The 24,433-nt window shown below is 37.0% G+C and overlaps 3 protein-coding genes across 5 annotated transcripts; 2 read left to right on the top strand and 1 right to left on the bottom strand.

Annotated features, from left to right (window-relative positions):
- Positions 1-2,233: 2,233 nt before the first annotated feature.
- srfa (serum response factor a) lies at positions 2,234-12,072 on the top strand. 2 transcript variants are annotated; one of them, XM_007234016.4, is made up of 7 exons: positions 2,239-2,865; positions 4,111-4,377; positions 5,635-5,893; positions 6,384-6,485; positions 6,889-7,071; positions 7,175-7,251; positions 8,611-12,072. In XM_007234016.4, exons 1-7 carry the CDS (start codon positions 2,500-2,502, stop codon positions 8,701-8,703), a joined length of 1,347 nt encoding a protein of 448 aa, XP_007234078.2. In that variant the 5' UTR covers positions 2,239-2,499; the 3' UTR covers positions 8,704-12,072. The 2 variants fall into 2 exon arrangements, with proteins under 2 accessions (XP_049321771.1, XP_007234078.2); XM_049465814.1 differs by lacking the exons at positions 6,889-7,071; positions 7,175-7,251 and having other exon boundaries at positions 2,234-2,865.
- A 1,167-nt stretch (positions 12,073-13,239) lies between these two features.
- On the bottom strand, positions 13,240-22,846 carry LOC103031537 (mast cell protease 4). 2 transcript variants are annotated; one of them, XM_015601499.3, is made up of 5 exons: positions 22,748-22,846; positions 14,365-14,515; positions 13,937-14,084; positions 13,571-13,819; positions 13,240-13,447 (listed from the first exon to the last, which is right to left on the bottom strand). In XM_015601499.3, the coding sequence occupies exons 1-5, from the start codon at positions 22,803-22,805 to the stop codon at positions 13,295-13,297; spliced, it is 759 nt and encodes a 252-aa protein (XP_015456985.1). In that variant the 5' UTR covers positions 22,806-22,846; the 3' UTR covers positions 13,240-13,294. The 2 variants fall into 2 exon arrangements, with proteins under 2 accessions (XP_015456985.1, XP_022525866.1); XM_022670145.2 differs by having other exon boundaries at positions 13,937-14,081.
- LOC125782296 (uncharacterized) lies at positions 15,653-18,735 on the top strand. Its single transcript, XM_049465919.1, has 2 exons — positions 15,653-16,248; positions 17,718-18,735. Exon 2 carries the CDS (start codon positions 17,859-17,861, stop codon positions 18,465-18,467), a length of 609 nt encoding a protein of 202 aa, XP_049321876.1. The 5' UTR covers positions 15,653-16,248; positions 17,718-17,858; the 3' UTR covers positions 18,468-18,735.
- Positions 22,847-24,433: the final 1,587 nt, after the last annotated feature.

Here is a 24,433-nt window from a genome sequence, read left to right as displayed (position 1 = left end):
TTTAATAAGTACATATATAGTTACATATAATACATATGGTTATCATAGATAGATAGATAGATAGATAGATAGATAGATAGATAGATAGATAGATAGATAGATAGATAGATAGATAGATAGATAGATAGATAGATAGATAGATTGCAGATTATTGCACTCTGTTTAAGAATTATTGCATATAGTCCGATGTTTGTTTTAATCAGTCTTTTAGAAATGATTGCACATAGTCTGGTTTATGTTAGAGTCTCTGTCCTCCTGTGACCCCTCCTCTTCTGTAGAAATGAATTGTACAGTCCGATGGCACGAAGGACAAAGGAGTTTTTAAACATGTTGGTTCTGCACTTGAGGAGGAGCAGTCATTCACTGAACAGGCTCCTTTGGTCACTGGCAACCACAGACTGGTAAAACATCCACAGGAGTTTCCTGCAGATGCCAAACAACCACAGCCTCTTCAGAACAGACAGCCTACTCCGTGCTTTCCTGTACACGTGGTCAGTGTTAGAAAACCAGTCCAGCTTGCTGTCCAGCCACAGCCCGAGGTACTTGTAGGAATCCACAGTCTCCACTTCAACTCCCGCTATCAGAATTAGTCGTGACCTTGGTCTGGACCTCCCAAAGTCAATGACCAGCTCCTTGGACAATGATTAGATTCAGATGATATTTTATGATATTTTATTTTTTTATTATATTTGAGAGAGAGAGAGAGAGATTAGAAAAATCAGTTGGTCAACATCAGGCCCACCACCCAGCACATCCTAAGTCCATCAGAACTCCACCCAGCACATCCTAAAGCAGCTGGAACACCAACTGGCACATCTGCCAGCTGTTGGCACACCAACTGGAACACCATAAAGCAACTGGCACACCACCCAACATATCCTAAAGCAGTAGGCACACCACTAAACACATCCTAAATTAGATGACACACTATCCAGCACACTTCACATCTGCTGACACACCATCCAGAACATCCAAAAGCAGCTGGCAAACCACTCAGAACATCCTAAAGCAGCTGACACAATACTCAGAACATTCTGAAGCAGTAGGCACAGCACTAAAAAACATCCCTAATTAGATGACACACCATCCAGCACATTTTACATCTGCCGAACACCATCCAGAACATCCTAAAGCAGCTGACACACCACTCAGAACATCCTAAAGCAACTGGCACACCACTCGAAACATCTTAAAGCAGCTGGCATACCACTTGAAACATTCAAAAGGAGTAGGCACACTACTAAACACATCCTAAATTAGATGACACACCATCCAGCACACTTCACATCTGCCGGAACACCACCTGGAACGTCCAAAAGCAGCTTGCACACCACCTGAAACACCCCAGCACACCAGCTGGAGCATCAACCAGCAGCCAGCACACTAACCTGCACATCTATCAGAAGTCAGAACACCAACCAGTACATTATAAAGCAGCCTGCACACCACCCAACATATACTAAAGCAGTCAGCACACCAACCTGTACATTGTAAACAGCTTGTACACCAACTGACACATCTAAAAACAGCTGATACACCAACTAATTTTGGTTAGGAATTTATAACATTTTCTTAATAAAATTGTGAGCCATGTTATACATGAAATACAGCATGTAAACACACCTGACCAGCAAAACCAGAAACCATTACACTGCAACAGGTTGAGGCTGGCTTAAAAAAGTAAATTTTTGTTAGTTTTAGTTTTGAATTGTCATTGTGAAGAACAAGATTTTCAGTTTGCCATGACAATAAAAGCATGTATAATAGTTATAATACTTAACTATAATATAACTACAATTTTGCATTTACTGACTGTGTGATTTATCAACCTTCATCAGTATACTACGTAGAGTGTAGCAAGCACTTTGAGACGCAGCCTGTGATTTATAGGTTTTATTTTAAAGTCCCGCCTCTTTCTATTTCAACCAATCCAATCGAGCTGCTCTGACTCTCCAAATAAGGAGTGTTGTTACCATAAAAGGCAATATCATCGTTCTTTATAAGGAGCAAAGTAGATCCGGCCCAAAACATCCGAGCCCGTCTCTGTGTTGTTCGGGATGTTTGACTATATGACCATGTTTTATAGCTGCATTTATATTGTACAAAACATAACAGAACATATGTTAGTTGACTGATTGGTGGAGGACATGACATAATTGTTAAAAAGCACTGGCTACGACTATAAATTATCAGTTAGGAACTACCTAATTTGGCGGATGCACGCCAAGTTAAGAAACATGCCTGTTTAAATGGGAGGCGCTGAGGTTGTGATGCGGTTTGATTGACGGCTCTGTTCGCTAAACTTTGTTCGCTGTTGTTAGCGGCGGATTCACTGCGTGTAATTATTTTATTTATGTGTTGGTGAAGCATTTCGCTGCGGTAAAAATGTATCCATGTCGGGAATAATCTAAATTAAACACGTTTCTGCTTCAGTTTTAAACTCTGTTAGTTTATGTTAGCTGTTAGCTAGCACGGCGACTCAGCTGCTGTGAGTGTGTGATGTTGGGGGGAAGTGAGGCGGCTCTGCGGGCAATGAGCTCCGGGATGGGACTCCCTGACGGCGCCCGGTTTGGTAACAGGGCCTGCGAAACCCAGGTAGTTATTAGCGGATCGGAGATGGACTCTGAGTCCGGGGAGGAGGAGGACATGGCGGTGTCTGGCGGGGAGAGGAGAGGGGTGAAGCGTGAGAGAGCCGAGCCGGAGGCCGGAGCTGCGGCGGCTGGGTTCAGTGTCGCGGGCGGTGTAGCCGGAGCTAAACCGGGCAAAAAGACCCGAGGACGGGTCAAGATTAAGATGGAGTTTATTGACAACAAGTTGAGACGGTACACGACTTTTAGCAAAAGGAAAACTGGTATCATGAAGAAGGTGAGTAAGTGAGTAAGTTTGTTATGAATCCAAAGTTTGTTGCTTCTTTTAGCTAGGCTAGGTAGCTACGAGTGTTCCGTTCCACCTTAAATAAAGCAGGAGCCTCAGGCGCCGTATGATATTTAACCTGCTAGTTAGCTTGCTAACTGCTGCTCGATTTAAGGTGGAACGGGCAATTGATAGAAGGAACCACATACATAGCTTAGCATGCCTGTAGGAGGCTGACATGTTGACAAAACAGCATTTGCCGTGAAAGCAAATTGGACTGTAAACTATAATAAATTTGATTTGCGTTTTGTTTCTCTACTAACGTTATTACATGTCAGTGGACACTTTAGATTAGTTATATTTGTAACATTGAAAGCTCAGCTGTTAACTTGGACAACCTAAATTATAAGTTAGGACTGGCACAGGGTTTCTGAAGCTAGTTTCATATCTGTGTAAACAATGCAGAACAAAGCACCTTTAAAATAAACTAGGCAATATATTATATTATATTCCCAGAAGCTACAGTAGGACAAACATGGCGGTCCTGCATGCCTTTCCCCTTCAGTTATCAATAGAATACACCTGTCTGTCCATTTGTCTGTCTGTCTGTCGGTCTGGCCGTTTATGACAGCAGTGTTATCTTCCGTATTAAAGTTAAGCATTGTCCTTTTTGCTCATGTTATCTAGCTGCTTTCCCTACTAGGATTCTTTGATCATCCACTTGCAATTAAGACTGGTTGTATAAGACAGTGCTTCAGTTAATACCAAGATACGTTAAGCAGTTTTGCCACACGTCGGACCCGTTTCTGGGCAAGTTCTGTTATAATAAATAATAAACAAGTGAATGTATTAGGGAATATTAACCATTTATCATGACAGTGAAAAGCAGCACTGTTAAAACTGTTAAATCATCAAAGAATGTTGTATGTTCTGTGTTTACACAATTTATTTTTCTTTCTGTAAGCAGTTTTTTATCCAATAACTAAACCTTGTTTAGTGCAAAACCATTGCTGTAAACCAAGTTAATCATGGCTGCTGGTTTGATCTAAATGAAGCTAAAACTCAGAACTTTTTAGAGATCAGAACTGATGTTTGAATGAGTAAATGCAGAAGAGCAATAACGTGAGATAGATAGAAGATAGATAGATACTTTATTGATCCCAGAGGGAAAATTCTAGTTTGTATATCTCTGTTTTGTCACAGTGTGAAGTGTATTAAGCTAACTCTCTCTCTCTTTGTTCTTGGTCACTTGTGCAGGCATATGAACTGTCAACTCTGACTGGTACTCAGGTGTTGTTGTTGGTGGCCAGTGAGACGGGTCATGTTTACACGTTTGCGACTCGGAAGCTGCAGCCGATGATCACCAGTGAGACAGGAAAAGCACTGATCCAGACATGTCTGAACTCTCCAGACTCACCGCCTCGTGCAGACTCCTCCACTGACCAACGCATGAGTGCCACTGGTTTCGAGGAAACGGACCTGACCTACCAGGTGTCTGAGGCAGATGGGTTGCCTGAACCAAAGGTGAGCTTTATTCTAATATATGAAATATGGCACAGTGTGTGAGCAAAGCCTGCAGAATGTTTGTGTTTCTGTGCAGTGGCAGTTCTGGTTGAAGTAGCAGAGCCCCTGTAACAATAAGCTTGGTCTCCCATGTGCCCCCTCCATAAATGACTTTACTTTTTACAAAAATCATGCAACAATACAATAAAACGGTGCACAAATGTAAGAACACATTTTTTAGTCTACATAGACATAGACACTGGTCCACACCAGTTAAAGTGTTTGGTTGGGTAAGTTCTTTGCAGGGTGGTTTGTGAATGGGTCAGTAAGTGGGTGGTCATTGGGTGAGTTGATCCACAAGTCAGTTGTTTGGTGGTCAGTGTTTTGTGTGCGAGTTAGTAATTGGGGGGTTGGTCAGAGTTGACTTTTTTGCTCTGTGGGTAAGTGGTTGGATAAGTTGGTTGGTATGGGTGAATGTTGGATGAGTGTCAGAAAGTAAGTGGTTGGGTGTGCAGGTCAGTAGATACGTCGTTGGGTGGATGTGTAGGTCAGTGGTTTATTTGTCGAGTAAGTGATTGGTTTATTTGGTAAGCAATTTTGCTCACTGATGCAGTAGTCAGAATAGGAAATTGAGTTGAAGAAAAATAAAGTTTGGATGCTTTCCTTTTATTTAATAAGGCTGAATAATGTTAAACTTTGTTTTTTAATATTCCAGATATTTTTGATATTTTATTATTGATATCTCAACAAAGATCATGAATGCTTTGGAAGCTCTGCTGAATGTTGTGCAAAATGTCTGTCTGTCTGTCTGTGTGTGCGTGTTTATATTGACATCTTGGATGTCACCTTAAATAAACGTATAAACCGTACAGATACATGCAGTTTCGTTTAGTTGATGGAAACATTCAGAGGGCTTTTTATGTGAAGCGGTTAATGATAGAGAAACTTACCTTCTCAGATTGATTACAGTGGTGGTGGTGATGGTATTTATGGTTTGCTATGATTACAGCTCCACTATAAGCATTTTTTTGCTGTTCAAAACCACCAGTGAACCCACATGTTTTAAGTATTGTGTGTAATGTTGATGTTGAAATCCGGCTTTTTTGGAGTTGTTCTTTTGTCCTGCATTTTCCCACAGGTTTAAATTTAGCAAAAGAAATCTGAAAAAAATACTGTGGTTAAACAGTGGGCCAGGTTTTAGAGGGTATATTAATAAGTGTGTTAAGTAATGGAGTGATGCAGGGCTCATCTAAAACTTGTATTTGTGGTTTGTTTTAGGACCTGATGAAACCAACATTCAATCCAGTGAATGTGTCCACAGTCTGCACCAGCAGCACCAGTCAGTCCTCACCCACCCAGTCTCCTTCTTCGTTAGCTGTTATACAGACACAGAGCACTGGACCACCTCTTTCCAGCTGGCCAGTATCAACAGGCATGAACTCGCACAGTGTGGCTAACTCTAACAGCACAGTGCTGAAGGCAGGGGGAGCTGCAGCCGGAGTGGTGCAGTTACCTGGGGCGTTTGCACTCATGTCTGGTGAGTGCCCAGTCAGTTTATCCGCGTGTAAGGCTTCAGTCACAACATCAGTAAATTATTAACTGTGGGACTTTGCATGGTACATGTTAACTTTAACTGATGGGATAATATTAGCATATACATGCTGTAGTCTTCTACAGGTTTCTGTGTAGTCCACAAAAGTGCTGGCTTTTGATTGGTCAGTTAACGTTTTGACCATTAGGCTTTACCCACATTTTAAGTTGAAGTAATATACATGTAATAAAATATTAGAGGGCATGTAATATTCTAAAGTAAATGTGGCTCCCGTTTAGCCACAGGAGTATAAATATTAAACAAGTATAGAACAGGCTTTAAGGTACAGTAACTGTCTGAAATTAAGAAAGTTTGCACCAACACAATTTTTGTTTTAGTCATACTTGTATACTGGTAATGTAGTACAGGAATAATGTAAAGTATGGGTATTTTAGTAGATACTTTATAGACATGTTATCTGATGTTTCTGTATCAGGTGGTCCAGGATCTCAGCAGCTGCAGACCATCCAAGTCCACACAAGCCCTCCAAGTGGTGACAGCAGCCCTGAGATTATCCAGAATTCTACCAGCCCTACTAGTAAGATACTAAGTGCCTGCAAGACATGTAACATTTATTTATACAGGTTTTCAAAAAAATGCAGATGTAATAGTCCAACATATTAACATCATCTTCAGATATCAGACAAACATCAGCTTAAATATCAAACTTATCTAATTATCTGCATGCATAATCACATCAGCTTCATATGTTCAAGACAAGTACAGTTACTAACTGTAATACCGCAAGTTGCTGCACAGTTTATCAGCCCCTCTCTAATCATCATCACTGATTGCTCAGTTTCTCACCACTTGGCCTCTGTTGTGCAGGAATGTAATGGTCACCTGCCTTACTGATGAAATATTTTCAAATGAAAATTTTCATTTGCCCATCTAATCTCAGGTGTTTTTTTTTGTTTGTTTTTGCTTTCTCTCTGTCACAGTAAGTCAGACTGCTGTAATGACATCTGTGCCTTCCTCGCTGGCGGGGCATGTCATGTATCCCAGTGCAGTGATGTATGCCGCATCCTCCTCATCACTGCCAGACAGAGGCCTCACGGTGCTGAACCCATTTACCTCACCTGCCACAGCCATGCATGTGGCACACAGCCAGTCGCAAGAGTCCGGTTAGCTCTACTGCTTTCTTTGTTGTTAAACATAAGAGATTATTTCTTTCACATCACGGTGCCAAGTTACAGTGTATGTACATGTGTATCTGCATATCTTTAGGTGCAGTTCCACAGATGTTCCTCACAGGTCCTCAAGGAACTGTACAAATTCCTGTCTCTGCTGTCCCTCTGCACTCGGTAACTTTACTCTTGTATCAGCTGTGTCACTTGTGTAGGGCTGGCCCAAACAGCATTTTACCTCATATTTTATCAGTGGTGTGCAGTGAATATAGTGGGTACCCCTTCTGCAACCCCCCCCAGCGGCACATAGATAATAATTACAATAACTACATATTCTCTGTCTTGACTGATTTATATGAACTTATATGAACACATAAACAGCCAACAAATACGGCTACAAACCTCAAAAGTATACAATAGACCACAACAATCTATGCTTAATTTTCCTACAAGTACAACCGTTCAACAAATATCATTCATTTGTATGACGACAGTCCACCAGGGCAGCCAAAACATTAAGTACACACAAAAAGTCACCAGTCAGGCGACCAATTACTGGGATTTAGTTTCACATTGAAGAACAGCCTTTAAAAGGGCTTTTTAATATGATGTGACACAATATCTGTCTTATTTGCAGTCGCATTTACGTGATACTTAGCTATGCGCGCTGTTTTACGACTAATCAAAGTGTTCCCCTTCAGCAGAGCGCTCAGAATGGGTTAGACACCCATGGCCCCGCCCCCGTGGTGAAAATCATGAATCTGATTGGTTAGACTGTCCTTCGACTATGCTAACAGACTCATTACTACACCTTATTCAAAATCAGGAGAAAAGTCCACAAGCAGATACAAGGGGGCAGAACCAATTTTAAACAGCTTTGATTGGTCAGTACCGCTGTCAGTCATTTAAGAGTCCTATGGCAACTAAAACACAGACTAATGCTTTAAATTAGTTGCTGTTTTTTATTTTAGTTAATTTATAAAATAAGTCCAACTTACAATAACTAGAATATATATTTCCTGATTAAAAATTCTGTAATTATTTACATGCACTTATTGTCACCCCTACTCTGAAGGGCCTCACTGCACACCACTGTATTTCATATATTTATCTCATATCTTGTTAGTAATTACTTTTTCATTAACCAGTATTTTAAGTATCCTGTTACTGCGAATTGTGTGTAGCAATAATGTGCAAATCAGCAAGTAACATATATAACAATTTATAAACATAAATGTCTAATGCTTACAATCTAAAAGTAATTTAATAGACATCCCTTCTGATTAATGCATTTAGTTACTTTACCTGTTTCACCTGCATTAAGCTGTGGAGCAGTGGAACTGTGATCTCAGTAAAGATGCCTTCTTGCCTTCCCTGTACAGTAAAGACAGTTACTTCTAGAAAAGTTGGATAAACTCTAATTTTTAAATGTTCTACATTTATGAATAAACAGTAAATGAGCAGATGCCCCAGTATATTTGTCCATATACACTGTATGTATATTTGACATCATCAAATTATTTCTCTGTGTTTCAGATGCTGATAAACCAGCAGCCCGGCGGCAGCAGTAGCCCTGCGACTCTAACTGAACTCCGGGTGGTCAACTTGGACAGTACAAAAGGAGACTGACCTGAACCGCTTATCGATTTGACTGCAATTTCACTCAGCCATGTCATCAGACTTGTATTTATTATTGCATCTCTGCTGTATCTGGGCATTCTGACTGAACTGACGGATGATCAGATGGTGTGAAGCAGGATAACGGAGTGCAGAAACGAGACAGATAATCATGGATACCATTCTCCTTTTCTCCATTCATATGATGGAGCATCCCATGCTTTCACCACTGGTGCTGTTGGTTCAGCCTTTGTCCAAAGGTGCATGTGGTTGGAGTTGGAGCATATGCAGATATTTGAATGCTTGTGAATGGCTGAATGATAAGACAATGGTTTAGTTTGCTTTCACTTAAAATATTACTGCTGAAAAATAACTGTTCAAAACCATATGTTAATAATAAGAGCACATTTGTTTGACTTATTAAGTCTCGCAGGGAACTTAATCACTTTCTGTCGCCACGCTAGGTTGGATGTGCAGAAAACAGGTTGTGGCCTTGGGGCAGTTTTACCAGCTCCTTTATTGGCCTGTATCAAAGAGGCTTCATTCCGTTCAGTTTAAAGATGTGCCAAACTCTCAGCTTTAATCTGGTATTTTCAGTGCCTGATGGATTTAAATCCATCTAGTTGTAAATTCCATCCTGTGATTCTGTTCATTAGTGGCTTTCATTTGAATTTTCAGTTTAGCTACAGTTGCACCGAATGATCTGTGGTTCTTCATTACTTAAACAGAGCAGTCTCTGCACCACATCAGTATCTAAACTAGTATGTAAACTGTAACTTTATCAGTGAACAACTACAGCTGATATGGGAAGAAAAGTGTTAATCTAATATAATAATAAAAAATATTATTATAATGATGATAATTACAAATTTTACTCCAGCACTCAGGTTTATTTTACCCTAAATCATTTACAGATTATTTGGGTCAGTTCTGTTTCAGGTCAGATTTAATAAAATGTTCCCTAATCACCTTAGGTACACAACATTTTCAGGAAATTGTATTTTACAGATGCTGGACAAATCTTAAGGCTTGTACCTTCATTAGTTACTAGGGCCCAATTCATGGGTATCTGAAAACTTTTAAACAGAAAAAAGATTTACCTTCTGTTGATTATGAAAATATTTCTGTCTGCCCAGGGACGAAAACGCTTTCATGAGTAAAGGCCTGTAGAGGGCGACAGTACCTCATAACAAGTGATCAGAAAATGCTTCACAGTAGTCCCTGTATAGTGTTTTATGCTAATAACAAAATTCCAAGAACAATATTTACGTTTATTTATAGGGAAATCTAAAATCTACTGCTGTCTGCATGTAGATGTTGTTTTATGTTTTATGCAGTTCACTAGAGGGAGTGAGAAGGTATAGGTTATTCAGTCAGAAGCGGGCATTTGTTGTGACGTCAGCATTCTCTGAAACAATTATCCACTTTTGATGGGGAAAAAACAAAAGACCAAAAGACAAACTGTTTATAAAAGAACTCAGATGTGTGTGGACAAGGCCAGAGAGATGGAGGCTTTCGAAAAGTGTGTCACTGATTCTCATAAAAAAATTTGGTAGAACTGAAATTTGACTTAATTTTGATGTCATTAATTTTTGAGATCGTTCTCATATCAGTTCAGTTATGGTGTGCCATATCAAAAATAAATCCCCAGGACTGTCAGATTCAGGATATTTTAAGGCCACACTTCCTGAAAAACTATCAGCATTTTTTTATTATGATCAATCACAGAAAACATAAAAAGCTTATTATTGTAACAACAGTAAAAGAAATAATGTTTTTTAATCAGGGTTTTGTTCATGCCTAATCTCAGTCCAGACAAAAAAACAACTTGCTTTATTTAAGGAATTACAATTGTGAAAAAACACATTGTGAAGACATCAAAAGATCAGTCATCAGAACTTTATTAATTAAATATGACAACTGCGTTAGCATTGTAAAATATACCTAGTCTGATCTCGTTTAATGTGATAGAGAGAAACACTTCTGCCATCAACTTAATGTTGATGAGATATTTTGTAGTTATTGGACTTTTTGTTTTGTTTCATATGTTTTGTCTGAATTGCCCATCACCTCCTCACCTCTTCAATAATGTTCCACCCAGCTTTTGCCAACTAGTGTCAAGTTTTAACAGATTGAGACAACAGACCCAATGGTCAGGGCTGTGTGTTAGCAAGAACGTAGTGATACAGTACATATGACAATACAGGGGTTATGAATGGATATGCAATAAAGTCAGCAAAGTTATATATTGTAATTTCTTTAAATTTAAAACATGTATTTAATTAAAATAACTTTTTACACAAACTGAACAGTACAGAACAATCTGAATACAGAGTACTGCTGTCTAGTGGTTGAGGTTTAAAAATGGCACAAAACAAACCACTGTCTGCACCGAAACTGTTAATTAAAAATTATTGGGCTGACAATAATTCAAAATCAACATATAGATCCCAATAGAAAATGATTGATAAAGTGTAAATTACATTAAATGGCACCTAATTATTTCAGTTTTTAGGTACAGATACTTGGTAATTCTGCTGTCGTGACTGTTAATAAGAAATATTAATTTCTTCATATATATATATATATATATATATATATATATAATCAATTTTGCCCATTTTTGTCAGTCCTGTTGCAAAAATAAATTTTGCAGTCCTTGGGTTTTTCGATATTCTCTTACACCCTAACAGAGACCTATGATTTCAAATTCATAGCAACAAAGACCCTCGTTATAGAGGCTTTTAAACAAAAAGACAGATGTAATTTTTTACATCAGCTGACATTTAATAGTAAAAAACTGCCGCCCTGAAAACTCACTGATTTACTTCCTAGCTGTTAGCTTGGGGACAGTGAGTGTGTAGAGAGCTTATTTAATGTGAGAGGTATATTCTATCATATCTCCAAGACTTGCTTGCATTCTGTGTCTAGCTGTGCTTCTTACTGTCGGATCTTACTAATGCATAAAGACTGTTTAGAATGAAGACAACCAGTTCAAAGACTTTCTAATGATGTGTCCTGAAGTTTGGATACATTGCATGCAATGCATGGTGGTTATTGTAGTGAGATATCAATAAACAAGGACACAAAGTATATAATTTCCTGCTCTGATGAGGCTCAAAACACAAAGCTGCTCTATAGGATCTCTCACAGCGCCACACTGTGAATTTTAGGCCGGAATGTCCCTGTAAAGGAAAAGGGGTCTAATTTTGGGACATACAAGTTGTAATTCATTAATATTCAGTTTGGTTTGAATATTTATGCACTTCATTTATGTTTCCTTCATTTATCATCTGTTTATGCTTTACGCACACTATTATCAGCAGTGTTGAAGAACTGTGTGTGTGTGTGAACATTAAAAAGACTGAATGTAATGTGCCACCCTGTATCCACTGTGTGTTTAAACACCGTTATATCACTCAGTTCTGACAATCTGAAACTGATCCCTATGGCTGCATTTTACATAGAGTTTGTAATTTAGCACAAGTTTTTTTTTTTTTTTTTATTCCTGTGTATTTTCTTTAGCACCGATTGAAATCCTTCACCAACTGAGCTTTCTGTACTTTAGTTTAATTCTAGTTTGTAGTGAAGTTAGTTTACACTGTAGATGCTTCAGTACCAGTGTGCCAACTATAAGACGATTATCTAATTAAACACTAGTCAGTGTTTAAATTATAATTATGTTTTTGTTATATAATTTTTTTTTCAATCTCAGCACATTGTTTTCTTTTTTATTAAAAATGCCTTCATGCACTTCTGGAAAAGTAAACCAAGAATTATTTGGTTTGATAATGATGACAACAATGATGATGACAAGAGTGAAATAATTTTTGTTATACACTGGCTGAGATTGTTTCATTTAAAGGAATTTATCGGGTGTTTTTTTTTTTTTTTTGTAAATATTTTTTTAAGAACATCGGAAATATTATTAAACATCCTTGTAACTCACATGGTTTTATAATAAAAATAATTTTTAAGAAATGTGATGTATTCTTATTGTTTGTTTTGTGAGAGAGAGTGCACTGATGAAGATTAAATAATAAATGAGCTGTATCACCTTCACAACAGTCAATGGCTTTAAGAATGAGCGTGTAAAATAGAAAACCCAAAAGACCTTTTGATCCACAGATGGTGAGGGCAATGGTATTTTCACTGTTGCATAAATATGTGTTGGCTTTCTTTTCAAAGCAAATGCGAGTACAAGACTATCAAATTCAAATGTATTAACTTTAAACATTTAACATCGCAGCCAAAATATAGGCAAATCACAATATAACATACACAAATTATGTCAAAAAAAAGCATAACACAATATTAGACACTTGACTTTCTTTAGAACCTCTACTACTTTGATCATTTCACTCTTTTTTTTATTTATTCAGTCATTTAATAAATTAAGTAATGCTCAAAGCGTGGTGGGGGTTGGTGGGGATGCAGTTGTAAACTGTTTTTTATTCTTTTCTGCACCATTTGTAACATATTAGAAAACATATACTTAAAATATTGCAAGGAATGCAATACAAAAAGGCAAGAAATAAATTTCAAAACTATGCTTGGGAAATGCTTTTATTAAACTGAAATGAGACAAATGCACCATTTTGCTTTAAGAGTTAATTATGGACTTGATCCAGGGAAGAATCTCAGATATTTTGGTATAAACTTCAGGCTGGATGGGTTTGTCACACGTGTTCGCGTCACCAAATGAAACGATACCAACTGCAACACTGTCACACACCAAAGGACCGCCGGAATCTCCCTGTTAGAAATACACACACACACATACACACACACAACACAAATGAGCACAATTCTGTTTTTCTGGTCAGAATATGCATATAGTATAAATTCATATTTGTCATTCGTATTTGTTCTTTCTTACCCAGCAAGGTCCTCCAGGGTGTTGTGCACAAACCATCCTTGGGGTTATAGGTGTGTCCCAGAGACTGGTACATCTTGCCTTGTCCATGATCTTGGTATTTGTCTCCAAAAGACAGTGACTTCCAGATTTCTTGGTTCCTGTTCGTCCCCAGCCAGCTACACTGCAGACAGAGTTGGCAGGGATGTCCTCCTTTTGTGCAGGGATGGAGATCCATTTGACTCTTTCACTCTTTATGACTGTTCCTTTTAGCTGTTACAAAATCAAAATAGCTAAATAATCACAAGGCCATTCAGTGTGATGCAAATTCCACTCCCAAAAGCTAAAATACTCTGTATCTGTTATATGTATTTGCATATAGGTATTTACCTTCAAAAGCAGGATATCATAGTCATATGTTTCATCATCCTGATACTGAGGATGGACTGCATACTTCTCCACTGGAAAGCGAATAGAACCTTCATTCTTGTTTGAGATATCATGAGCTCCAACCACTGCTGTAAAGGTTACTTTTCTGCTTAAAGGGAACATTTTACTCATTTAATTAAATATAAAAACAATTAACAAAAATATGTATGCCTTAAACATTATATACTACCCTAAATATATTATTAAAAATGTCCAAACACACTGTGGATCTATCATGAGTTTCACAAATTCACAAATGTATCAGTCAGATTTGTGTGATTGGTAGATACATACAGCCAGTAATTAAAATATAAGTAATGCATCTATAAAAATAAAACATTTTAATTCAAATGTCAACAGAAATAAAGCACAGTTAATAAGAAGCTTACTTTTTCCAGCAGTGTGCAGCAGTCATGACAAAGCTTTCAGACACAAGGAATCCACCACACTGGTGTTTTTCATCTATTTGGACAGAAACCATGTAGGGCCTGGAGTGTGGTTTAGCCTCCGTGCCGTTTACTATACCATCACGAACACTAGCTGAAATAGAAAGAAGCAGGGGTTTAAATAGTTCTTTAAACAAATTATGTAAATTACACTCAAAAGACTAATTTTAGGCAATATGCTGATGATGTAATAATACTAACTTAAACCACCATTAACTCTTTTATTGTATTCAGGTCTAATTTGACAGATTATGTATGAATGTAGTTCATTTTTTCTGCTTATCTTGTGATGATATGTACTGGGCATCTAAATATAAAATTCATTTTGATCATTCTTATTACATTTTGAATGTTGTATTTAGCTGTTGTACAGTACATCTGTAGTGTTCCCAGTCATAAATGACAGACCATTAGAAATAAATATGTGGTATTACTCTAAGTGTATAAAATATAACGTGGGGTGCTGGAGCCTATCCCAGCCGGCATGGGATGTCAATCGAGGAATGTCACCCTGCAGGATGTTTTTTTTTTTTAGATTTAGGACAATGAGAGGTAAGTAGATCTATTCAGATCTATTAAATGTACTTTAATTTATTTGAATCTAGCAGCAATGACAGTGGAGTGTTCTCAGATGTGATAAAAAAACGTCCCATATTAAGGGCTTTAATTATCCGGACGTAAAAAACGTCATATTTTACACACAAATATTAATTATGACTTTCCAGAACTGACGGACTGCGCAGCGGCGTATTTTTTTTAATCGGGGCATGTTCGATCTTTTGTTGTGCCGTCAGTTGCGCTAAAACCAGGCTGACCAATCAGAGCTTAGCTCCAGGGAGCAGCAGAGCTCATCTTCTTGGCTGCAGACCAACAAAATATCGCAGCAGCAAAAATAAGCTTATAGCTCTGGTCAGCTGATTATAAAGTTTAAATTAATCTATCCCAGAGCAAAACTGAAATCAGAGCTGATGTTATTTAGACATGTTTTTAAAGTCAGGAGTGGAGCGTGGAGTACAAAAAGAAAGAAAAGGAGCAGAACCCGTTTATAGAGCACAGATGGAAAAATCCGAGATCTCAGTCGTTTTGGCTGCAGACCAACAAAAAACGCAGCAGCAGAGAGAAGCTTATATAGCTCGTTCTTCAGCTGATTAGTTTGAATTAATCTATTCCAGAGCAGAGCTGAAATCAGAGCTGAAAGGCGGGGGAACCTGCTGTTTATGTTCTACAAAGAACCACGGAATAACTTCTCTCTGGCTGATGAGCGTGCGCTCGCGTGGAGGAGGAAATTAAAGATGAATGGATTAGAAAGCAGAGAGATACACTAAAAGAATGGGGATTTATAAGAGCTATGATGTTTAGCCCCATTTACAGAGCACAGAAGGTAAAAAAAACCTCTCGGAGTTGGCGTGAAGTTTCCTTTACCTTAAAAATCGTACCCGAATGGACCTATTGCCTAAATGACAGGGTGCGCGTTTTGATTAATGCACTGAAGGCCTTTTATGCACAGTATGCGCTTTTACGCACGGAATGCGCCTTTACGCAGGGAATGCGTTTTTACGCAAGGTATGCGTTTTTATGCACGGAACATTATCCATTATCTTTATCCAAAAGAACCCACGTGTCCTCTGTGACCCTGGTGTAACACCATGGTGACACTTGTGTCACAGACCCTTTAAAATCTGTGTAAAATTTCTTACAGCATTTAGTCCTTTATTTTATCCCATGAAGCTCCTAAGTGACAAATACTGAGCATCCTGAGAGCATCGCAGCACAGTGTGTGAATCTGTCTGTTCATCTCACCTTATTTACCGAATGTTGGAGTGATAGGTAAGTTCCGGAGATAAATCTAGATCCTTTTTATATCCTTTTTACGTTTTACATAGAATTTCTCTGCCTTACAACAAAATGTAAATATAGTTAGGAAATTGTTGAGTCATTATTTTTCCTTGTGCTTACATGTCTTATCACTACGGTTAGCACATCTGTTGTTTTAACACTGAAAAATCGCCGCTGTGTTCTCATATGTGATTAAAAGGTCCCACACTAAGGGCTTTTATTACGGACCAAACAAACGCACCTCGAGTTTTAAAAACACACGCATGACACTTTCAGAGTCCAAAACTGACGGACTGCGAAGCGGAGTCCAATTTTAAACCCTTTGATGCTCTACATGAGTCAAAAGTGGCCCGACTGATTTTAATTAATTTAATTATTCTTCAGTTAAATTGTTTCGATTATAGTATATCCTTATTTTATTTTTTACTTTTAAAAAAGTCAATTTTGTATCACAAAATGTTTTTTATGTTAAATTATGTATGGCTGAGGGTTTCTTTCTTAAAAATCTTCATTCAGTAGAAACAAAACAAAAACTGTAAACCTTTGTAGATTTTGTAAATAACAATACATTGCTAAGATTATGTCTTTTATATACAGATTGTGTAAATAATAATAATAAAAATAATAATACAAAAATAATAACAACAACAACAACAACAATAATAATAATAATAATAATAATAATAATAATAATAATAATAATAATAATAATAATAATAATAATGCCTTACAGAAAATAGCAAAACAAATAAAAAAAATATATAAAATAGAATAAAAAAGAATACTACTGTATTAAAATATGGATGTTTTAAAGCGATCTACTTTCCTAAATGCAAATGTACCTGAAACCCTGACTTCAGCTGTGCTGATCTGTGAAATGGTAAATGTGGGTCAAAATACAAAAGCTTCTTAAAGTAGCAATAAAGATGAAAAAAATGAATGATTGAGGAATACCTTAAATTTTGAATGACTGATTTGCTAAAATATATCATAGAAACATACAGCCATACAAGAAATTATATAGAAAATGTTTATAAAAATCAGGAGCGAGGATCGTCTGATGCAGTTCATGGTCTAAAAAGAACCGCGGATTAGGAAATCAAAGAGCAAATAAAAGGAGAAAAAAGCAGAGAGATAAACATAAATAATGGGGATTATTAAGAGCTATGGTGTTTAGCACAGAGCACTGAAAGACAAAAACACGTCGGAGTTGGTGTGAAGTTTCCGCTACCCTAAAAAATTAATGCGTAAATGATCAGGGTGCACGTATCGTTTTATGCACAGAATGCGTTTTACGCATGGTATGCGCTTTTACGCACGGTATGCGTTTTTACGCACAAAATTCTTTTTTTACGCACGGGATGCGCTTTTATACACAGACTGCATTTTTAAACATCTGGTTTGTTTTTCATTCAATGATAAATGCTCTTTTGCTCTCTTTGTCTCTTTGTGCCCAAAAGGACACTTGGAGATGCCTAAAAGGACACTTGGAAACGCCAAAAGGATACTTGAAGACGCCCAAAAGGACACTTGGTGATGCCCGAAAGGAAAATTGGAGATGCCAAAAGGACACTTTGAGATGCCCGAAAGGACACTTGGAGATGCCCAAAAGGACACTTGGAGATGCCCAAATGATCACTTGGAGATGCCCAAATGATCACTTGGAGATGCGGAAAGGACACTCGGAGATGCCCAAAAAGACACTTGGAGAAACCCAAAAGGACACTTGGAGACGCCCAAAAGGACACTTGGAGACGCCCAAAAGGACACTTGGAGATGCCAAAAGGACACTTGGAGATGCCAAAAGGACACTTGGAGATGCCCAAAAGGAAACTTGGAGATTCCCAAAGGGACATTTAGAGATGCCCAAAAGGACACTTGGAGATACCCAAAAGAACACTTGGAGATGTCCGAAAGGACACTTGCAGATGCTGGAAGGACACTTGGAGATGCCTAAATGGACACTTGGAGATGCCCAAAAGGACACTTGGAGATGCCCAAAAGGACACTTGAAAACGCACATAAGGACACTTGGAGATGCCCAAAAGAACACTTGGCGATACCCAGAAGGACACAAGGAGATGCCTGAAAGGATACTTGGAGATGCTGGAAGGATACTTGGAAATGCCCAAATGGACACTTGGAGACGCCCAAAAGGACACTTGGAGATGCCCGAAAGGACACTTGGAGATGCCCAAAAGGACACTTGAAGATGCCCAAAAAAACACTTGGAGATACCCAAAAGGACACTTGGAGATGCCCAAAAGGACACTTGGAGATGCCCAAAAGAACACTTGGAGATGCCCAAAAGGACACTTGGAGATGGCGGAAGGACACTTGGAGATGCCTGAAATATTACAGCAAGAAGCACTCTTAACTCAATATAACAGTTTTGGAGAAACTGAATATTGTATGTGGTGATTCACTGACACTGACCATAGCAAATGATCCTGCAATTATTATTAAAGGAAAGGTAAGATTAACAGAGCTTTTAAGTTAAGTTGCTTTAATTAAACACACGACAACCTTAGATTTTTGGCTAGTTTAAGCTTCTGAATGGCAAAATTTGATGGATACATTTTGGGCTGGATATTTTGGCAACCATGTACGCACAATCTCATTTGTTTGTTACTGTCTGTTGTTTCAGTAGCTGTTTTATCACACTTTTTAAAAGTTTCAATGTGTTCTTCCTCTTTCGTTTTCTTTGAGTATATTGCTAATTCTGAAAGTACCCAATAAACAAAAACATTGATCAGTTTTCATATTGTCACTTCGAAAAAAAATATTTCAGTATTTTCAAAAGATTTTGCTTAACTTAGACAGAAAGTAGTCAGTCCAATAAAAAACAATTATCTCTATTTTTGTTGATTTTTAGTTTACTACATAATTTGAAAAGACAAACTGCGAATTACGGGGGGTATTGGGGGGGGGGGGGGGGGTCAGATTCCCCCGATTAAGAATTCAACCGCACCTAAAGGGGTTAAAACAATAGTTTTAACATTTAAAGATTTTTCTTACATATAGTGTTAAATACTACAAAAACAATGCAGTATCTGCCTGGAAGAATATTGTGATACGATTTCAAGCACCCCTAAAGTGGATCATACGACGGCGTTTTAGGGCCATACAAAAAATAAATAAAAACTGTTCACTTCGAGAATAAAGTTGTAATATTACGAGAATAAAGTCGTAATATTACGAGATTAAAGACGTAATATTACGAGATTAAAGTCGTAATATTACAAGAATAAGGTCATAATATTATGAGAATAAAGTCATAGTATTTTAAGGGAAATGTAGTTCTAACTGCGTGGGTTGCCCTTTAAGAGCGGAGCACTGAAAGGGGCATTTTCCGCTCATTATCTGTTACAGGGCTAATCGCCATTTATCTATTATTTATTATCTACATTTATAACCTGCAGATTATTAATGTAGTGTTGCAATTAGATAATACAGTGTCCAGATTTTCCCATGGTGGCATAGCCGAGCCTTCAGCACCCCTGCCGCGTGTGGGGAGAGCGTGCGCTGCTGCGCGGACATTTCCTGCCTTTTAGTTTGTTTTTTGTGACCAAAGGAACAGAAATAAAGTAAATTCCAGTCATGAATAAAGACAATAAACATTTTACTGATGATTGTCTCTGTGCTGTCAAGATCAAATATACTGTGAAACATGATATGCGTGTCAAAGTTATGCAATGTGGAAATGTGTTTATTAATTTCTCAATAACTAGTAATATAGAGCTAACATATATTAATTAAATAAACATAATTCATATTAAAATATTCTTAATATTTCCTAGTAGATAGTCTACCTTACAAACTGATATAACCTTACACAAAACCCTGCAATACTTTTAGTATTATACACTCAGTCAGCCTCCACGTTTTAAACCTGGTTAAATAATTTAATAAACACATAATTCCGAAAATATAGCTTTAACAAATTCTATGTATTTTATATGAGGCATGTGACTTGTTTCTTAAGGAGGACACTGTGATTTGACAATGTGCAGATCTTTAGTCTATTTTATCAGATATAGAAACAGCATATGTTATACATGAAATGCAATTTTGTGTTTCCATCATTATATACCTGTGAAAGGTGACCATATGGGAAACTTAAAGACCTTGGTCACGCCGTTTCACTATGGAGAAGAAACAGTATCTGTGATTACACGGTTTATGTACAGTTTTGATTTGTAAGGGTGTATCAGAAAATAATGTGTTTAAATGGTTTAATTTACATTTAATTTGCATTCAAGTGTAATTTATATTAGACATACAAATTAGTTGTATGAACAGGATAACTGTCTTTAGTGTAGTTTCTTGATATTAATGTCTACATCTACATCATACAATTACATTTGGTCACTTTTAAAGCACATTTTTAGGTACTGGAATAAATTATCAAATCGATACAAATTATATTATAAACTGCCCCTTCAAATAAACATCTTAAAACATTCTAATATTATTTTAAGTCAGCTATTTTAATTGTATATAGTGTTACAGATTTAAAGCAGCTCTATATGACCAATTCATAGACAAGTGTCACTGCATTACATAATTTTTATATTATCGTTATTTCCTCATTTTTACAATGTCCAGTTGGACCAAAGTCTTTTAATAGTATATGTATATAATGTATACTTCTTGTTTGTTGAAAATAAGAAAATTAATGAACACAATTCCACATTGTTGAGATAATTGACGTGCATGTCACGTACACTTCACAGTATATTTGATTTTGATATAGATTAACACACAGTCATCCTGCATCAGGTTTATTTTCTTTATTCATGACTGGAATTTACTTTATTTCTGTTCCTTTGTTCACAAAAACCCAACTAAAAGGCAGGAAATGTCTGCGCCGCAGCGCACGCTCTCCCCGCACGGGAGGATTTTCGCGGCAGGGGTGCTGAAGGCTCAGCTATGGGAAAATCTGGACACTGTATTATCTAATTATAACACTACATTAATAATCTGCAGGTTATAAATGTAGATAATAAATAATAGATAAATGGCGATTAGCCCTGTAACAGATAATGAGCGGAAAATGCCCCTTTCAGTGCTCCGCTCTTAAAGGGCAACCCACGCAGTTAGAACTACATTTCCCTTAAAATACTACGAATTTATTCTCGTAATATTACGACTTTAATCTCATAATATTACGACTTTAATCTCGTAATATTACGACTTTATTCTCGTAATATTACGTATTTATTCTCGTAATATTACGACTTTATTCTCGAAGTGAACAGTTTTTATTTATTTTTTGTATGGCCCTAAAACGCCGTCGTAGGATCATACTATTCCACGTTAAGAAGCATTCCTCTAGTTTACCTGCCTGGCCCATTATTGGTCACGTGGCTTGCGTCTTAAGTTAAGGTGCGCACGCTGCTTAAGCTACAGCATTACGTGTAAGTACTTGCTATCTACTTAGCTTTCCTAAATATGCACTTTAAACACGCTTTTCCTTACATAAATAATTCACACGAGTTTACTATCCTACCTTAAATGCTGCTAATTTACCATTCCGCCTTAAATGCTGCTGTCGCGGCACACAGGCCACAGTCTGGAGATATTATTTGTGGCGCTTTTAAGGTGGAACACAACATTCAAATGGGAATCCACGTTCTGTTTTATTTGGACTGTTTGTGATTTCTGCAAAACCCAATCAGAAATGTGTAAAACTCTTAAAACACTTTATCATTTACCACAGTCTAAAAAGGGAAATGTGTTTTAAGGTGGAATGGAAATGTGTTTTAAGTCGGAAGGAAAACGTGAACAAGAAATTAAAAGCTTCATTCGCTGCAGTAGAACCTAGTGAGGAATTGTTTACTCAGATGAGTAGTTTTACAGTAAACTGGTGTGTTACAATTTTTAAAGTAAGACTTATTTTCTATCTTTTTATTAGGATACTTTTTAACAATATCGAAGCTTTTAAAAGGCATTAGCCAAGCTATATAATGCATTCCTAAATCTCCCCTTAACATTTAATATTGTAGTCCCAGTGTCAAAATATGTGGATGAAATGGGACAAAAGCCTTATCCACAGGGATTTTCAGTTACATTGTTATTTTCTGTTTATTTAGAATTAAATAACAAATGATTCCTGTGGGAGAGATCCTGTAGAATATGAATAAAAATTGAATGGTGAGAAAGCTGATAGCAGCCAATAGCTTTGTGTGTGTTTTTGCAGGATTAACTGTGGATTTAGCTGTATATTATAATATTTATGACTATAAAGGTTATTGTGTGGTATGTGCTTCATTAACTGATGTAATGGATTTATCTTTTACGTGCTGTAGACATTACAGTAAGGATGCGAGACACTGTAAGGATTGTTTAGTGAAGCATGTGCCTGCGCTGTACTGGCTTCCATTTACACCCCAAAGAAATACTTGACCCCCACATTAATCATTGAAAATTCCCACCCTGACCTGTACTGCACATTGCATTAAAAGTAGCTTTGTTAGATGACCCTTACCAGAGTGTCCTGGGTACGGCAGCAGAACAACCAGAAGAAGCAGGGAGATGAGAGTCATGGTGCAGTAGAGAAAGAGTGTGTTTTCAAAAAAGGAGAAGTAGTATTTAAGTGCCCGAGTGGGGAGGTTCAGATCACCACTTGTTTTCTCTTTATTTGATATGAATCTTTACTCAGAAAAATATGCCACTGCTGTCTTACCTCTAAAACCTCAGTGTATTTACACAATTTATTGGTTAAAAGTTGTGAAAAGCCAAAAAACACTGAATGACTGCTTAACACAACTTAAGCATTTCATGCTTTATTGGAATAATAAATGAAGAAATTAATTTTAAAATAGAAATACAAATAAAAGGAAATAAAAAAAAGCATTGGTGTTTTAACTAAAAACTAAATTTTAACATGTCGTTTAGAGGGCTCAAACTCAGTAGCAAGACACTCGGGGAAACGAAATAGGAAGCTAATAAACATGTCCTAATTAGGGAAAGATAGGCTCTTTGGCCCTGTATGTGAGTGATGTGAGTAGGTGGAGCCCTGAGAGTCACAACTAAGTCTCCTCAGCCCTGATCATGTTCATGATTTTCCTTTATAAAGCATTGGTTATTTGGGTCAGCAATTTAAGTTAAATATATCATATAGCAGATGAACACAGTAATATTTGAGAAGTGAAATGAAATTTATAGGATTTACAGAAAGTGTGCAATAATTTCTTATACAAAATTAGGCAGGTGCACAAATTTGGACACCCAAACAGAAAAAATACATCAATATTAAGTAGAACCTCTTTTGCAGAAATAACAGCATCTAAACACTTCCTATAGCTTCCAATCAGAGTCTGGTTTCTGGTTAAAGGTATTTTGGAACCTTTTTAATTAACTAAATTACTGATCTAAACAACCAATGATTTATAAAGGAAACTCTAGAAAATGATCAGGGGCGCCCAAACCTTTTCATACCACTGTATATACAATTTTGTTTTTAAAACTTTTTGTGCGTTAATTGTTAAATTTTGGATGTTGGAAAGTTGATGTGAAGAGAATTACATAAAATACTTGTAACTCAAAGATTTTAAGATGTTTGCATTTTGGGAAGGTGGATAATTTCATGCTTCCAGTGAGCTTCTTTTTTTTGCTTCCTAAAAAGAACTTGAGGACTATACTGTCTAATAAACTGAACCATCTAAAAGAGTAGGGGTGACAGGAATCTGAGGAAATAGTTTATTTATTTTAAAGTGTTAGTATTTGGGCAATTAGAGATAATAGGTAATATGATTCATCGCTTGAGTCTTTTATTTTTGCCCAAACTATTTGAGAGTGGCATATTTGTATTTCTGGGCTGTATGTTGTTATTTTTGCTTATTTATGGTTTTAAGAAATTCCTTCTGGAGACAGTCCAGTGTGTTCATCATATCTTGCAGATTTAGTTTTTTGTTAATTATTCTGTTTTGTATAAATAAACTTAATTCTCCCTGCATACAATAATAATATATTCTTCAAATCATAACCAGCCCATCATTTCGTTAAAATAACTGAACAAAAAGTGAACTAATAAAATACCACACATTTGTGTACACTTATGTATATTTGTACACATTTATTGACTATAATTCAATAATAAAGGCCTATACATATGTTTGAAATATTATACATCTGTAGCTGCACTATTTCTGTCAAAGGAGAAAAAATGAAA

This window comes from Astyanax mexicanus, chromosome 16 (genome assembly GCF_023375975.1).
Source record: "Astyanax mexicanus isolate ESR-SI-001 chromosome 16, AstMex3_surface, whole genome shotgun sequence".
NCBI lineage: Eukaryota > Metazoa > Chordata > Actinopteri > Characiformes > Acestrorhamphidae > Astyanax > Astyanax mexicanus.
Note: the sequence above shows the minus strand (reverse complement) of the source record. Positions and strands in the feature narration are given on the sequence as shown.